General features: G+C 54.4%; 2 protein-coding genes across 5 annotated transcripts in view; both read right to left on the minus strand.

Annotated features, from left to right (window-relative positions):
• The window catches only part of LOC121593531 (probable WRKY transcription factor protein 1), a 29,142-nt gene extending 15,729 nt beyond the window's left edge, over nucleotides 1–13,413 (minus strand). The window contains exons 1-2 of one of the 4 annotated variants that reach the window (XM_041915979.1): nucleotides 13,302–13,413; nucleotides 11,920–12,204 (exon numbers count right to left, since the gene is read on the minus strand). In XM_041915979.1, coding sequence (XP_041771913.1) covers nucleotides 11,920–12,008 — 89 coding nt within the window. In that variant the 5' untranslated portion in view covers nucleotides 12,009–12,204; nucleotides 13,302–13,413. The other 3 variants (XM_041915978.1, XM_041915976.1, XM_041915977.1) reach the window with 3 other exon arrangements.
• Nucleotides 13,414–14,274: 861 nt separating this feature from the next.
• Nucleotides 14,275–18,024, minus strand: LOC121593530 (cytoplasmic aconitate hydratase-like). The gene is made up of 3 exons (XM_041915975.1): nucleotides 17,791–18,024; nucleotides 17,139–17,228; nucleotides 14,275–17,070 (listed from the first exon to the last, which is right to left on the minus strand). The coding sequence occupies exons 1-3, from the start codon at nucleotides 17,795–17,797 to the stop codon at nucleotides 14,462–14,464; spliced, it is 2,706 nt and encodes a 901-aa protein (XP_041771909.1). The 5' UTR covers nucleotides 17,798–18,024; the 3' UTR covers nucleotides 14,275–14,461.
• Between the last annotated feature and the right edge of the window lie 102 nt (nucleotides 18,025–18,126).

An 18,126-nucleotide genomic window follows, 5' to 3' on the forward strand; every position in this document is an offset into this window, starting at 1 on the left:
TGCATCATCTTTTTTTGTAAGACCCCTAGACCCCCCTCCACTCCAACGGGCACACCACACACACACGCACAGTAGGGTGGAAGTGCGCAGAAGGCAACTGAACCAGCAGCAGCTGTCGTCGTTGCATGCCCACGGAGAAACCCTCCCGATTGCTGCTGCTCATGCTTCGCTGATTATTATTGGACTTCTTTACTCCCCCCCCCACCACCACCACCCCTCCCCCCATCCATTGGGAAGTTGCCACCAGGACTTCTCGTGGCGTAAGAAAACAAGGGGGAGAAATGCACAAACTACTCCAAACCGATCGAGCAAGCCCTGGCTGGAGCTACAGTTGGACGACTCTCCCTGGAGGACACCAACTCCAACAAGAAGTCCTCAAGAAGTCACAGGGAAGAAAAGGCGTCCTGCTGCTGCTGTTGCTGCTGCACCAAATATTCCACCCAAGTTTCGTTTTGTACATCCAGACCCTGTGCCCCTCTTGCTAGCTTCGGACGACATGTGTCCGAGTTCGGGTTTCGGGTAGTACCTCCAATTTCTTCCACACACACACACACAGCAGAGGGTCCTCGGGGTTTTGAGGCATTGCATGCCAGCTGGCGTGCGCGCGCTTGCCCGACTCACACGCCAAGGGCTTCGTCAGACCGTCCGAAAGGGCACGTAGACGTACGTTGGGTTTCACTACCTCCCTGCGCGTGTGTCCCTTGCCCAGGGGGTTAGGCTTCAAAAGGGAATCGAGAAAGCGGTGAGCTCGACAAGGCAGACACACACACACCTGCTGTCAGGCGTGTGTGTTGCCTGCCCGCATTCTCGCCCGCAAAACGGGCAGCTGGAGTTTAATGGATTGCTGGCGGGCTGGCTGGCTAGCTGGTTGGCTGGCTCTTGCTGGCCTGATGGTGGCCGCTGTTGTTGCTACCATCCCCCTCCACTTTCGGTCCAATTCGAAAGGCAATCCAGCGTGTGTGTGTGTGGGTAATCTTTCCTTGCTTTTCGCCTTTTGGGTGTCAAGGAGTGCTTTCGCAACAGAAAGTACTACCCGCAGCTGATGCTGCTCCTAGCCAAATCTTGCAGCTGCGATCCTTGCCACACAGATGCCACAGTTGGCATTCAATTTCCACGCGCGGTCACACAAAAAAAAAACCCACAGATAACGCGCTCTTATCGAGCAAGTGGTGCGGCTGTACCAGCCAGCTTTTACATGACTCAACCCACCACAACAACTCCCAACAGCGGATTCTGAGCTCTCTGGAGCTCAGAAGCTAACTACTCCCTAAACCCCTTCGCTAATGAGTAGGCTTTACAGTGGGATAGTTATTAAGCATCCCATTTGCGCTATATTTTTAGAGCCCACACCTCCAAAATGGGAACCAAACTGGAAGAGCACGGGATGGGAAGCGGCAACGCATTAATCACCGTTGCAAACACCAACCGCATCACATCCGGACGCACCGCCGTGAGTCATCCGTGCCAAGTGCCAAACCCCCAGTAAGACCCGAGATGGGGGGGGGGGAGAGGTCTCCGGGCGCAGTAAGTGGCGCAGCAATTGGCAAACTCTCAACTCGGCACGTACGGCCAATGAAATCGACGGCACATAATAAAACGGTGTCGCACCAGGGCTTTGACGGTACTGGGCCTTCCCCTCCTACTCCTGCCCCACACGGTGGAAAGTTACACCTTTTGTCTTGGCAGCGACGATAATGACCATCTGGATGGACACACCAAAGCGGAGGGCGTCGTGTTGGGATAATTGATTTTGTCCGATAGCCAGAAGCAGTAGGTTGCAGCCAGGTGTTGCCTCCGGGAACGGGGTAGAAGCGATGAGGGAGAAGCAAACCCATTACACACCCATGAAATGTACCCAAAATGTTAGAAACAGACGGGTACGGGAAAGAGAGAGAGAGATAGTTCCCAACTTGAACCCTTCCCATTATTGGAGGACACATTCGGAAGAGCGCACCACGCGCGCATGATTCATTCGCCGCTCGCAGCCCCAACATCCAAAAATAGGACTTTGGAGCTGGGTGGGAATGTGCGCGATTAGAGTGTCCCAAAACCAAACACCACCGTTCCAGGAATTGGTGCGCATTCTCTGGAAGATAAAGATCGAGTGCGATTTCCTGGAACACGACTTGCGGGCAAGTTGCGCACCACGCTCCCTTGGTCCGTCCGGATCACCGATAAGAAAGTTGCCCGCCGGTGCGGAGCCCTCCGGGACTTGCAAGAATTGCAGGCGAAAAGCCTTGCAAGGGGGGAGGGCCGTCCATCGGGTCTTTTCGGATGATAACGGCCGCGCGCGGTCTGGTGTTTTTTTGTTGCTGATATCATCTTCCTGGAGGGTTAATAATCAGATCCCCAGATACTTCTTCTTGGAGCTGGACATTAGACATGTTTTTGGAACATCCAAGAAACGACTCCTAGATTCTCCAGCTTCCCAGAACTCAGCGCGCAGAGGTGATCTACACTGTTGGAGATACCCAAGATGATGATCTCGACCCCTCCCGCACTACAACAAACTAGCCTCGTGTGTGTCATCTGTCAGGTAGTCGTGGGCCTGCCAAAGTCCCCACCAGCAGCAGCTCGCCATGCCCGGTTGGCCTTGCCACGGGCACATGGTCAGAAGTCACCGCATGGAGAGTGGACGACCGACTCCACTCCAAACTCCTCCCCACCACACACACACACGTGAGCACGCGTGTACTTAACTGCAACCAGAGGGGTCCCCAGCAACTCCGCGCGCAAGCAAACGGTCGTGTGTACGCTGCTGATCGCCCTTGCTGCTGCTGCTGCTGCTCCACTTCCACTGCTCAACCCCATCCGGTCAGTCCCTCAACCTCTCTCCCCCCCCCCCCCTCTCTTCGTGTGCGCGTGGGGCTTCTCGCTGCTGGGGAGTTCCTACAGCAAAACCTGCACTGTACACACACAGCCACGAATGGGTTTTACAGTGCCAGTAGGGCACACGCTCGCTTACACAGAGAGCTCGGTGTGTTTTTTTTTTTTGCTGTTGAGTTGATGATGGCGGTCGGTGGCGATGGCTCCGAAAACGTGCTGCGCCTTCCCGTGCGCTTCCTGCTCGCCCTCTCCCTGTTCCTTCCCCACTGACTCTCTTATTCCCTAGGTAGGAAGCTCTGGACTGCAGCAGCACGCACCGAACGTAGCTCTCTTTCCCGCCCATGGGGCCGGTTGGCAAGCGGGGTGTTGGCAAGCGACCAACAGCAACAGCAGCCGACGGCGGCGGCGGCGGCCCCCAGAAGTGCTCGATCGAGTGCGCGAGCGAGCCCGGGCCGGCACACACGGGCGAACTTGGGAATGTGTGGTTAGCTGGTTGTTTGTGAGCCATTCGCCCGCCTGCCTGCCCTCGCGAGAGAGGGAGAGCACCGCGGCACCACAAGGGGGTGTGTGTGTGTGTGTGTCTGTGTGTTGAACGCGTGATATCAGCTACTGATGATGGAGGACGCCGCCATCAGTGTGACTGGTGGACTGACGCTGTGGTTGAGGGGGAGCGATTACGAATGGATGTGGATTCTCGCGTTCGATTCGAGCGAACCAGCGGGTACTCCTCACCACCACCACCACCACAACCCTCTCTCCGCGCTCGTTTGTCCGTGTCATTTGTCGCGCTGCTGGTGATGCGGCACACCATCATCATCATCATCATCATCAGCAAGTTCCTGCGGTCCCGCGGCACCGAAAGCGAAAACATTGCGTTGATTGGGAAAAACCACCTACCCATAGAGCCCTCCCCCATCCCATTGGCAGGGGAAACTCGTCGGTGCGGTGGGTGAAGGTGGAGGGGCGCCTTCCATCACCCCCTCTTCACCCTCTTCGTTACAAGCCAGTGGGAAACAGAGCACAGTGGGTCGGTCTGTGAGTGTGGTCGAAGCGGATGCGCGTGCAACAACACACCAAGAGCTAGCTGCCCGTTTGCCGCCGTCGCCTCCGCCACCACCACCGCGCACCAAACCGGAGAGAGACCGACCATCATCAACATCATCATGCCAATGCCGGATGAGCACCACCACCACCACCACACACAACGGCGGCGGCAACGACGACAACAACATTCGTGCCGATCGCGCCAGCAGCAGCGAGTGATGATGACGATGGTCGATGCCAATGGCGGCGGCGGCGGTCGCGTTTTGGGTCGGTCACTTGCTGATGAGCGTCGCGGAACCGAAGGGAAGGGAAGGGGGGGGGGGGAGGGAAAGCGGAAGGGAAGGAAGTGGATGGCTGGCAGTGATCATCGCCATCGAACACAGAGCTACCAACACAGCCGTACACAGGCACAGCCAGAGAGCCAGGCAGCAGCAGCAGCTAGCAACCGACCGACCTCAGCGCCAACGTCGTCCGGTCGGTTGAGTTTATCCAAGCACACACCACAGCACACCAACACGCTGGGTTTTTTCTTCCCTCTCTTCTACCGTTCCTTCTTTTGTTCGCTCAGCTGCCACCGCCACGCCACGTCGTCGAGGGGCATCATCATCATCATGCTGGCTGACGATCCTGGTTCCGCGCACCTGTCTCTACATCCGCCGTCGACCAAAGCGGTGCCCAAGTGTTCCAGCAGCAACAAATCCAAACCTCCATTCCGAAAATGAAGGAAAAACCGATCGTACGATCATTCTAGAATACCGATCGGTGGGTTGAGCGGGATGAACATTCCAGTATTTGGAGCAAGCAAACATACACAGACTTACGCGACTTTGGCAAGGAAGTTCTAGAAAAACTGGCAAGCCAGGTAGTTTCCCCTTTTGGGGGATTTGGGTCGAGAGATACCAGCAAAAGGATGGATTAGATGGGGAAAATCGTATGTTCACCATTACAATCTTCTCCCGCAACGGACCAGCCCACGCCAGATGCACACCAAACTAGTGATGGGTAACGTTGGCAAATATCCGGAGTCTACTCCGATAGTATCAGAACCGATTCCAGAAGCTAGGTCCGCCCAGCGTCGTTCGAAGTCGTCCGGAGTCGTCCAGAGTCGGTCGGAGTCGTTCGAAGTCATCGGGTGTCGCCTTGAGTCGTTCAAGTACATCCAGAATCGCTTGCAGTCGTTCGGAGCTGACCAAAGTCGCCCAGATGCCGATTCCGGATGACTTCGAACGACTCCGGACAACTCTGAGCGACTCTGGGCGACTAGGGCCGTCTCTGGACAACTCCCAATGACTCCTTGAGTCGTTCAAAGTCATCCAAAATTGCTTGGAGTCGTCCGGAGCTGTCCAAAGTAGCCCAGATGCCGATTCCGGATGATTCCGGATGACTTCCAACGACTTCGGACGACTCTTGACGACTCCGTACAACTCTGGGCGTCTCTAGACAACTCCCAACGACTCTTTGAGTCGTTCAAAGTCATCCAGAATCGCTTGGAGTCGTCCGGAGCTGTCCAAAGTCGCACAGAGGCCGATTCCGGAAGATTTTGAACGACTCGGGACAACTCTGAAAGACACTGAGAGACTCTGGACAACTCCCAACGACTCCGGACAATTCCGCACAACTCCAGAAAACTCAGGACGTCTCCGGTAAACTCCGACCAGAACTAGTGGTTCTGGTGATTTTGCCGGAGTTGGAGTCAAACTACCAATAGTCTGAATCAGATCGGAGTCGTGGGTGTGCTCCACGACAGCACACATCACTACACCAAACGCTTCACCGCACCAGCCAGCCAGCAACGGCCCCAGGCCAGCCCAGCTCAACCAGCCAACCGAGCCAGCTGCCAGCTTATAAATTGAGGGAACGTCCGGTCGCCAACGTGTGCATGTGCGAGAGCGAGCGAGCGAGAGCAAGACAGCGTTGGATATTTCACCCCTCAGCGCAAAACCAGGCAATGATGACCACACCACTCGGCGGCAGCGACACACACATACACACACACGCACAAGCAGCAGCACAAAGGCAGCGAGCGCGCGCTCGCACGGCAAGGGGGAAACATTCCCAAGGCCCCGGGTAAAAACCCACCGCTGTAGTCGTCCCCGCGGTCGGTCGCGATGGGTTTCGCCATCATCGCCATCGTTGCCGTCGTGGTCGTGCCCGCCCGTTTGCTGCACACCGAAAACCGAAGGGATCGACACACCGTGCACGAGGCGGGAGGAAGACCGAAAAAAGACCGAGAACAGCCCAAAAAAAAAAACGATACCGGGAGTTTGAAGGTGACCCAAAACGTGGACACGCTGCTGGTGTTTCGGAGTTTCGGCTTTCCTTTGCTCTGTGTGTGTGTGTGTGTGTGTGTGTGTGTGTGTGTGTGTGTGTGTGTGTGTGTGTGTGTGTGTGTGTGTGTGTGTGTGTGTGTGTGTGTGTGTGTGTGTGTGTGCTGAAGCGAAAAGGACGGACCGGTAACATCAATAACAGCAACAGCAGCAGAGGCACCCGGAGAAAACACGGCCTGGGCCGGGGCCCTTTTTTGCTGAAGCGGCCAAGAAAGGGAGGGAGAAACTCCAAGTCCCAAGTTCCACCGATGGTGCCTGCACCCAACAACCACGACCGACCGACCGACCGACCGACGACGATGATGATGGCAGATGGTCCTTTTTCCAAACTTCCTTTCGTCCGTTTCTCGCCAGCCTCCGCACCGTCGTTTGGTAGTGGCTGTGTTCCCGGGGCTGTGTGTTCCCCCTTGGTATTTCGTACACACTTTGTGCTGCGCGGCTCTTTGGGCATATGTCTCTCCTCTCCTTCCCTTTTTGCTCGGTTGCTGGAACTGCATGCCAGCCCCTGTTGGGTGTGTGTGTGAGCGTCCCCTTCATTTTTCTTCGTTCGCTTTCTTCGCGGCAGCGTCGTGGCAGCCACAAGGATCATTGCTCGGCGTTTTTGGGATCCCGTTGCGTGCAGCGCATGTGTCCGCTCGTTACCAGCGTCCCCTATTGCCCTACAGGCCATTCCACTCCCCCCCATGCCGCCGAAAAGGACGTTTGCTCCCTCCTCTCCCGAAACACTGGTTCGATTTTTTGGGATATTTAGGATATTGGCTTGAGTTTGTGTGTGTTCCTTCCACCAGAGGAAAAGATACATCCATCACACTTGTCCCCGAGACAGTGTTGGGGGAGAGACCAGTGAAACCGTGTCGAATCGCGAGAAGAAAGCAAAAAAAGGGCGAAGAACAATCCGGCACATTCGCAGTCACAGATCTTTTCTTCTTAAAGAACTCACTACTGCTACTACTACTACTACTTACAGGTCGGCATCGCGCGGAAAGCGGAAGTAGGACCGGATGTTGGCCTGGTTGAGCAGCTGCCGGTTGCGGCAGCCCAGGACGAGACAGTGGCTTCCGGAGATTTTGCCCATCTCCCTTTTCCGCTTTCTCTGGGGATTTTGGGCTGTAAAACGACCACTGTACACACACACACACGCACTTTGACACACTTTTGTCTCACTAAACACGCAATGAGGTGGTAGTGGAGAGGTGCACTACTTGTGGATTGACACTTTTGTTTGGACTCACTTTGGATTGCTTCTCTGCAACAAAATAGAACCACAACGACGGGATAAGCATCACTCGTTTGCTGGTGCAGGGGAACTACACACACACACACACGCCGGGTGATCTCTTTTGTTGCCCCTTGTCACCATACAAACACTACTACTACTACTACTACTACTGCTACTGCTACTGCTGCTGCCTGTACTAAGGGGCAAACACGATCGCCTGTGCGTGGCTGGAGCCTTCCAAAAGCCGAACCACGATCAACCTTCTCTAAAAGCCCGTGGCTTGGTGCGAGTGTGTGTGTGTGGCTGGCAGGTCCCAGAGTCTCTTCCTTTGTCTTGCCTCCGGGAAGCGGTGCGTGGGAGGGAGTGGGAGATGAGCGCGTGTGTGTCTGTGCGTGCCGTTTTGACCGTGCGCCCCGTGTGTCCGTGTATGCGTTTCTAGCCCAGCCGATAAATGGCCGTGGGGTGAGCAGATTTCCCTCTTTTTTTTTTCATCTTCCCCCTGGCCCAGCAACGGCGCGTCGCTCCCTCCTCACCCACGTGTCCAGACCGGAACAAAGCACACACACACGGTTCGCCCCTTCCCGCTGCTCTAACGACAACACCAAAGGCCCGAGTGGTTTCCAAAACTCGGGAAACGGGCAGGGGTGGGTTCCAAATACCCCAGAGCCCCGCGTGCGTGTGTGTGTGTACGCGCTGCGGTTTCCGGTACACAGCACACACAGCACACACACGCACACACAAAACCACGGCTCAATCCAATGGGAATGGGGGGGGGGGAATGAGATGGTTGGTTCATGTGTTTTTTTTCTTGCTGCTTCAACGCATCGCTTTAATTCCATTCCATGAACGCACACACACGAGCCACGGGTTCGCCCGGGATGCCCGGGATGCCCGGGATGGTGGACGGTCGGGCCCGGGATTTTGATTTCCAGTCCAAAGGACAAACTCCCTTTTCAGAAAGGGTGTGTGCGTTCGGGGAAGCGTTGCAGATTGGGACGATGGAGCAACAACGGGAAGCTGGGAAAAGTGGGAGAAATGTGGGATGACGCTTTCATCATCGGCTTGTGTGAGTGTGTATGTGTGGGAGTGTTTTTTTTCTGTTATCAATATCGATAATAATAATATTAGCCCGGTCCGAACGCACACGAACGCACACACACACACCCACAAAGCGTGTCCCGTAGATGGACGTCCCGTAACAGGACACAAAGGACCTATACACACACACGCGCGGACATTGGCTTCAACGCACAAACTAATTAGCCGATATAGGGAGCACATAGGCTGTAGCTGCCACACTTTAATTTCCAATACACGCGCTTTGCCACCGAACGCCGAACAGTGCACACGCTGCGAGGCGACTCACACTATCAACACACACGACGCCCCCGATAAAGCGACGCACCAAACAGGGCACGTGAATGGTGACGGACACGACACACCACACACCGGGACACCGTGTGTTAGAAAGCGAAAATTTTCTGTTCCCATAAAACCGCCAACCTGCCCGGTTTCACACAATTTTCACGGCACGACCAACGGTTGGGCACTCTCTTTAGGTGCACCTTTAAAGACGCTTCCGTTCCGTAACGCTCACACCCCAACACTTACGTTTGCGTTAGGGTACGACGCAGCGGCTACACTAAACACACCACGTACACACGGTTACACGGTTACGGCACGTCCGTTCGCTTCGAAGTGTGGAAAGAAAAAACACCGCTTTACACGAGCGACCGTCACAGCTGGCGCTGGTTTCAGGTGGCGCGCTCTCCCGAGCAAAGTGTCGTACGGGTGCAAGAGTGAGAGTGAGAGAGAAAAACAGCGCTCGCGAGCCCTACGCGTTCAGGCGAGAGCGAGAGCGCGCGCGCGTGCCGGACCAGTCGGGAGAGCCCGAGGGACAAATGTTTTTGCAGGGCTCGTGGCCCCATTTGTTTATAGCGTACACGATAGAATTGTTTTTTTAATCGCATTTTAAATGTGTTGAATTGCGAAAACATATACACCGGCAACAAAATACTCTAGTAGCATTCTGAAGCATGTTAAAATGCTACAAAAATCATTCTTTCAATAACAAAACAGTTCAAAGCAAACACTTTGCTGAACGAGTACGAGCCCTGCACAACAAACGCTTGCGAGAGAAACGAAAACAACAGCGAGAGAAAGAGAGAGAATTTGCTTCACGAGAGATTGGTTAGATGCTGCAGGTACACGGTACACGACATCAGCGTTGATCATTGTGCAGAACGCTACAACAGTCGCAGTATACCGAACACTTCATATTTAACCTTTATTTGTAAGCATAGTTTAATATTGAAGAAATGTACCTGAAATAAACTGTTTCCCTTAAAAAGCTGGCTTTTTAAACCTCATACAAGGCCAGACAGAATCAATTTCCATACAGGCCGTCCCCCCTACATAGCAACGATGATTATTTGAATGTGAGGTACTAATAAGGCTCGGAGTATTGTTTTTTTATAAGCAGAACAGCATCGATAATTCACTCTACAGCTAGGAAAAGCGCACCACAAACACGCAAGCCACATCACTTCACCAACAATCCGAAAGCAAAGTGATAATGCCTGCCAACAGATTACGGAGCGATTTCCTCCAAAAAGCCTCCAGCTTCTACAACCGAACTGCTCGCGGCGTTTTACTTTTTCCAGTTAGTAAAGCAGATTGTAACCGTTTGCCTGGACGTAGCCTTTTCACGATTAAACTATTGCTAGGCCCATCCCAGCGCCTGCCAGGAGTTACAGGAACCAACCCTATTCTCCACAACGTGTGCCGATAACGCGCGTTCCCGCAATTCCAGCCATTTCCCTTTAAAACCCACTGGATCCCCTAGATCCCGGAACACGTCAATCGATAAATCACGGACGAACAACTCCAAGGGGGTGGAAAATGGTTCCCCCCCCCCCCCTTCCTTGCCGCACCGTCAGCGAGCAGCTCGCCCCAGCCAAAAAGCCGAACAGCTCGCTGACCCTAAATATCGATCGAATGTGCTACACACCAGCCCAGTTCCCAGCATTCCCAGTTCCCAACCGTAACACCCACAGAATTTGGCCCTGCTGCGTCACACAGCACAGCAGCTCTATGTGCTAGGCGAGACAGGAGGGAAAAAATCTCCACCAACACACACGCGCATACACGCGTACAATGCCAGCCCACCCGCCACCCGCCGTGACCATCCAACATCCTCCAGAGGGGATGCTGTACCGACTATGAACGCGGGGACGACAGCCTAAAAGTATCCGTAAAACGACCCCTTGGCGAAAAAGACATTCTCTAATGGCGCAGATGAAAGCAACTAGGAGGAAAGGGAGAGAGAAAGAGAGCACATAAAGGACGTGCGGGGAGGAAAAAAACTTTTCCCTCTGCCCTCCGTAAAACTCGGCCCAGTTTTCATCTCGAAAGAATGAAAGCAGTAACAACAACAAAAAAAACAACCTCTCTCAAAGATGATGCGCTTCGGTCCCGGGACACGGGCTTGCCAGGATTGGGGGAAAACTTTACCAAGAACACAACCCTCGTCGAAAATGAATTCCTTGCACGGTATAAAATGGGTTCCCCCCCCCCTATTGAACCCGGAGTTTTGTGCCCCCTCCTCGGCAGGGCAGAGATCCCCGGAATGGAGGTAAAAAGTCCACCAGATTTCCCAGGCTGTTTCTCCAACGCTCGTTGCTAGAGCCGCACGGAGTCAACGGAAGCGTCCTGCCGTCGCCACCGCCGATTACTCACCATCATGGTTTTATGGTTGACTTTAGAAGGAGCGGTGAGGTGGAAGAAGCTGGGTCATCGTGCAAAACTGGACTGGAAGAAGAAAGCAAAAACCTACACCCAAACCAACGGAGCAGCCTTGGACGATGATCCAAGGGCTTTTGCTCGGTTGTCGTAGCAACGGGGCGGCGAAGGTCGGAGCAGGTCGGTGTCGGAGGCGACGATTCTGTCGAAGGAAAACTTCAACCAAGAGCCCTGGTTGTGCTGCTGTGTTTGTGGAATGCCCCTGGCAGGTTGCAGGGCAAGGGAGTCTCTTCGGATGTAATATCAACGGCGAGGTAAGTAATGAGAGCAAGATAATACACGAGCATTCTCCTTCAAGTCAAGATATTCCCGGGCGTTTGGAGCGTTGAGGCGAAATTCTAAAGAATTTTGAGACACGTGCCAACCTGATATGAGAACCTGAAAAACTTGACTGATATCATCAGATTCTCGTGGGTCGGAGGGGTAGGAACAGGAGCACCGACAAGAAAACAGAGTGTAGCGTGGGTTGAAGAAGCTTTCGCCTTAGCCGCCGCTGCTGCTTCTTAGCTGGGGCGGTTGCTTATCGATCGAAATTCCGCCAGTTCCTGGCAACTTTCGAGTACTTGGCCCTGTTCCTATGGCAGCCCGTTGCGGTTAAATCCGGGCAAAAACATCATGCACCCACAGCCATGAGTAAAAATCCCTCCCAAGGAAAAGTCCAACAAGTCATCTTACAGCTCCCCCAATTCGTTCGATACTTACATGACAACATCCTTCGGGAAGCAGTACAAGCTGCAGCAGGGGCTCCGGCTGTTGGTGCAACCTTTCACCGAGCAGTAGGACGGTGGCATGGTGACGACGACGGCAGGGTTTGCTGATCTTCTCCGACACCGCACACTGGATTACACTGCAGCAAGCGAACCAACCTGTTGGTAGGAGTTTTTTTTCTTCTCTCACTCTAGAACTTTCCACTTCGAACTGGTGGCGCGCGCGCTCGAGGCAGCTGTGGTCAATATGTTTGTTCAAAAAATTGCAAAACCGACAGCGCTAGGGCAGCAAAAACAGGAAGAAGAAGAAGAAACGTAAACCTTCTCATCCACTTCAACCTCCGCCGATGACGACACCGGAAAATACACATACACACACACACACACACACATGCACAAAAGTCAGCGTGAAAAAAGCCGAAGCCAAGGGAACGACGTTGGGGGAGACAGGGTTGCTGCCTGGATTACTCGGTCGCAACGGAACTCAAGTCCCACTGCCCCAGGAAAAGGTACAGAAATATCTTCGCACGAGCTTCTATTTCACCATTTCCACCACCAACTACCACCGCCGGCCACCACTTCCACACGAAACGGCTGGACTATGTGCCGAGATACTTCGCGAGAACTAACTGCGGCACGGGAATTGGCACGGTACGGGGCAATGTGACTTTGGACAAACTGATCCCTGCTTTTGCTGGGGATGGAGGTTAAATCGTAATTCGCTGGTTGATTTTTTGGTACAGATTTCCACCACTGAGCCTCACACACACACACACACACAAAGCACTGCGGCCGTTACACAGAAGATCTGGAAGTGAACTGACTGACTGGCAGGCTGATGATTTCACCTCAGTTCCTCAGCGATTGCTAGGATCTTGCTACCCTAATGAGCAGGTGCTAGCAATAAAACAGCTTCTCTCCCAGAGCTCTATTTCCCTCTGCTTCGATCCAAAAAAAAGCAGTTGGCGTGGAGTGGCAATACGGCCGGGTTGACACACAGTCTACTTGTGAGTCTCTGTCAGCGAGCGCGACCACTAAGCCATTGAAGAAGAACCGCCCCGGCGTGGGATGATGTTGATGATGATGATGATGATGCTGTGGCGTCTCCATGCGGTGTCGCGGTGCCGTGCGCGACGCATTTTCCAACGCCGTGGACGGTGAAGAACGGTAAAAAGTTATTTCCACCCATCGCCCCTGAAGTGGGGGATGTACTAGAATGCTCTCTCTTTCTCTCCCTCTCTCTCGCTTTCGCTCTTCTACCACTACAGCGAGTGCAGTTTTGCGTGTGCTGACGTTAGTCGGTGCACAGGAGCAATCACACTTTTCACAAAATCAGAACCTCGCGATTAATTGATGCTTTTTTTGGTATGTCCTCACTGATTGGTTTCCATTTTCACTTTCAGTATGAAGCACAAAGAACTTCGGTACACTATCGATTTGGACCACATCACACCACAGCAGAGTGTCCTCCGTCTAAGACGACCACCGCAACATATCTAGACGTCTTGCGTTTATTCTTTTTTTGATTGTGTGAACTCTGGCTCCGAACGGTTTCAGAAAACAGATGATTATTACGAGCTGGCCGCCCTTGTCCACACACACACACACACACACGCACTGGTAGTGTTAGTGAACTCGGGAAAAATCGGGGAAAAACAAACAAAACAACGAAATATGTGTCACCGTACTGCCGTACCCCCACCTTCTGTCTGGGGGTCGTGATTGCCCTAGCTCAGTGCACTCGAGGGGCAACGCTAAATCGACCTCAGAGCAACGGAATCGAATGAGCTCATCCCGCGATGTATAGGAATTGAAAATGGCCAGCCTTTCAAAATGCACTCGGCCGTGTGTTACTCGGACCGGATCGCACGGGCTATATGCTACAAGCACGTTTCGCAAGCGCCTACTACCAGCTGCCCAGGACACGCAGCCGGAGTGCTGCTTCAGCCAGAATTCGTTGACGTTTTGGTCGTCCGTTTTCTTTTGGGCGGAATTTGTATTTCCCCACCCGACAACCACTTTTGACTTTTCGGAGGGGAAATTTTCCGCTTTTCATCTTCAGCCCACAGACAGGTTGTTGTTCGAGTGAAGTCTCGCACACACCATCAACACGCAGAGAGCAGGCGACGACGACGACGATTGTGTTTATTTGATTTTCCCCACACAAACACACTCAAAGGAGCAGCGGCTTGCATTGGTGTTGGTGCAGCGCGCTGGCTCGAGTGTACGAGTGAAAGTGAGAAAAACGCCGGCAGTGTATACAACTAGCTGTGTGGCTGGGAAAATCCCCCAGAGAGCGAGAGAGAGAACAACTCGTCGGTGAACATTCGTGAAAAGCTGTGGACGTGTGTTCGCTTATTTTTTATACCCACCCAAATACCTCTTTATTGCCTCTCTTCGTGAGTTTAAAGGGTCCACTTTTCCCTTTCCGTGATAACAAAAAAAATTCGTATAATAATGATATAAAGGTGTCCAAAAATTGTTCGCGTAAGATAATATTGTTGTAATAATGGTACTGCCACAACCGCTGCGGGCTCCTAGTCGATCATCTTCCGGATCATGTAGTTCAGGATGCCGCCGTTGCGGAAGTACTCCAGGTCCACCTCCGTGTCGAAGCGCACGATCACCTCGAACTGCTTGCCACAGTCCGTGCTGACCGGGATGCGTTCGTGCGGCTTGCAGCTCTCCGGAATCGCAATGCTAAACAGCTCCTGCCCCGTCAGGCCCAAGCTTTCCGCGTTCTGTCCGGCCAGATACTGCAGCGGCACAATGCCCATCCCGACCAGGTTCGAGCGGTGAATGCGCTCGTACGATTCCGCAATAACCGCCTTAATGCCGAGCAGGTACGGACCCTTCGCCGCCCAGTCACGGCTCGATCCACTGCCATAATCCTTGCCAACGAGCGCAATCAGCGGCGTTCCCTCGCCGGCATACCGCTGCGCACAGTCGAACACGTCCATCTCCTCCCCACTCGGGATGTGCAGGGTGCGCGGGCCTGGCCGCGGAACCAGCTTGTTCACGAGCCGAATGTTAGCGAACGTACCGCGCGCCATAATGTCGTCATTGCCGCGCCGCGAACCGTACGAGTTGAAGTCGCGCGGTGTTAGCCCCCGGTCGGACAGGAACCGTGCGGCCGGGCTGTTGCGTGCGATCGAACCGGCCGGCGAGATGTGATCGGTCGTGACGGAATCGCCCAGATTCAGCAGCGCCCGCGCATTGACGATGTTTCCGATCTTGGGCAGCTCGCGCGTCATGCCGTCGAAGAACGGCGGCCGCTTGATGTACGTCGACTGGGTGTCCCACGGGTACAGCTTGCCGGTCGGTGCGTTCAGCCCCTGCCAGGAGTCCGACCCCAGCTCCACCTTTTCGTAAACATCGCGGAACATGGCCGGAATCACGTGCTTCTGCTCGACGGTTTGAATTTCCGCGCGCGTTGGCCAGATGTCGCGCAGAAACACGGCCGAACCGTCCGGACGCGTACCGAGCGGTTGCTTCTCGAAATCGATGTCGACCGTGCCGGCCAGTGCGTACGCGATCACGAGCAGCGGACTGGCCAGATAGTTGGCGCGCGTGTTCGGGTGAATGCGGCCCTCGAAGTTGCGGTTGCCGGACAGCACGCCGCAGCACACGAGATTGTTCTTCTCGATCGTGTTCGCCACATTGTCGTCCAGCGGGCCCGAGTTACCGATACAGGTCATGCAACCGTACCCGACCACATTGAAGCCGAGCTCTTCCAGCGCGGGAATGACACCCGACTCCTTCAGATAGTACGTCACGACACCGCTGCCTGGGGAAAGGGAAGTTTTGATGTACGGAGCCACCTTCAGACCCGCCTCGACCGCTTTCTTTGCCAGCAGGCCCGCACCGAGCATTACGGACGGGTTGCTCGTGTTGGTGCAGGACGTGATGGCCGCAATGACGACCGAACCGTGCCGCAACGCGTACGTCTTGCCGTCCGTCCAGCTGAAGCTACCCTCGGCACTCATTTCCGCCTCCGGCACGGCGAATCCCTTGAAGCCGACCTTGCTCACCAAACACTGGCGGAAGTCCTGCTGCATCTCGCTGACGGCCACCCGGTCATGGGGGCGCTTCGGCCCAGAAACGGACGTAACGACGCTCGCCAGATCCAGCTCGACGATCTGCGTAAAGACCGGATCCTGCTCGGCATTGCCGAAATCGCGCAGCTGATCCGTCGCCTTCAGGTACGCCTCGATCACGCGCACCTTCTCCTCCGCCCGGTTCGTCTGGCGCAGATAGTCCAGCGCGTTCTTGTCCACCGGGAAATAACCGACCGTGGCACCGTACTCCGGGCACATGTTGCTGATGGTGGCCCGATCCGCAATGGACAGCTCGCTCACGCCCGGGCCAAAGAACTCGACAAACTTCCCCACCACACCGATCTGGCGCAGATGCTTCGTGATGGTCAGCACAAGATCGGTGGACGTGACGAGCGGGTTCAGCTTGCCCACCAGCTTGTAGCCGATCACCTCCGGCAGCAGCATCGAGATCGCCTGACCGAGCATCACCGCCTCGGCCTCGATGCCACCGACACCCCATCCGACCACACCGAGCCCATTGATCATGGTGGTGTGCGAGTCCGTACCGACGACACTGTCCGGGTACAGCAACCGTGCCGCGCCCTCCTTCGCCGCGTCCTGAAACACGACGCGCGCCAAATACTCCAGATTGACCTGGTGCACGATGCCCGAGCCGGGCGGAATGATGAGCATGTTGTTGAACGCCTTCGCTCCCCACTTCAGAAATGTGAAGCGTTCCTTGTTGCGCTCAAACTCCAGATCCTGATTCTTGGCCAGCGCGTCCTCGCTGCGCGCAAAGTCCACCTGCACCGAGTGGTCGATCACCAGATCGGACGGGCAGATGGGATTGATGCGGTCGGGGTCACCGCCCAGCTTCAGCACGGCGTCACGCATGGCCGCAAAATCGACCACCGCCGGAACGCCGGTAAAGTCCTGCAGGATGACGCGGGCCGGCTTGAACGGGATCTCCAGCTCGTCGTCGGAGGTCGGCGTACCCTTCAGCTGCTTCCATCGCAGGATGCCCCGCACGTCTTTTTCCAGCACCTGGAAGTTGTCGCAGTTCCGGACGGCCGACTCGAGCAGCACGCGCACACTGTACGGTAGTTCGCCTGAATGGAGGGCGCAACAAGCAAGAATCAATAAAAAAAGGAACACATTTGGGGTCAATTCCACTTACGATACTCCGGGAATGAGGCAATGTCGAAATAGTGGAATGTTTCGCCATTGACGTTGATCTCCTTCAGCAAACTCTGGAATGGATTAGCACCTGGGGGGCAGTTGTGAAAAAGGGAGAGAAAAGGGAATTAGATTAAACTAGGTGATAACGAACCATGCCCCAAAACACTTCCACTTTCATTGACAAGCCTCCAACCCATCGGAAGCAATCAAAGCAACACAACACGATCCACAACGTCATTACGCAACGTCTCCTCGGCCCCTTGCGCCCCAGATCAGACCGATTGTGTGTTCGCTTGAATGACTCTGCCAACTTTGTTTTTTCGCCCTGCGTCTTTTGCTTGTGCTTGTACAGTTCCCTAATTAATCCCCGATCGTGTTATCTGTGATCTGGAGAAGCTTCATGCCCACGGCAATAGGACGGGGGGTCGCCATCATCATCATTGGTCACTTGCTACGCTATCACTGCTCCGTCTTTCGCAGTGTCCACTCTTATCGGAGTTTCAGGTCGAGCAGTGGGAAAACACCCCGGAATGTTCTACCGCCGCCGTATGCACTTGACCGCGGGTGTGTGCTTATCGCGCCGATTGGAGGTTCTTTTCTCTGTTTTGTGGCAGAATTTTAGCTTAATTTTCACTGCCCCATCCACTTACCGGCCATTTTTACTGCGGTTGTTTACTGCGCCTTTTGCGAAAGAATCCGGAATTACAGGGGAATTGAAGGAATGTGTGCTTACTGCGCGACACTTGATGACGTTGTACGGAGAACGGAAGGGAGGAGAAACAGTAATGGGCGACTAAATTAGACGGCCAAATGCTTTTCTCACCAGCACGAAGGCACGGCACTTCTGTGTCCGTTTAGAAAGTGACCAGTTTTTGTTGTCCAACGCGATGCGGCGTCAGAACAGCGGGTACGTGTACTGCCGACCGGTTTGACGTTTGACACACGTTGACGTTTGTGTTTGAATTTGTTCGGTGATGAATGCGATG

This window comes from Anopheles merus, chromosome 2L (assembly GCF_017562075.2).
Source record: "Anopheles merus strain MAF chromosome 2L, AmerM5.1, whole genome shotgun sequence".
Taxonomy (NCBI): Eukaryota; Metazoa; Arthropoda; class Insecta; order Diptera; family Culicidae; genus Anopheles; species Anopheles merus.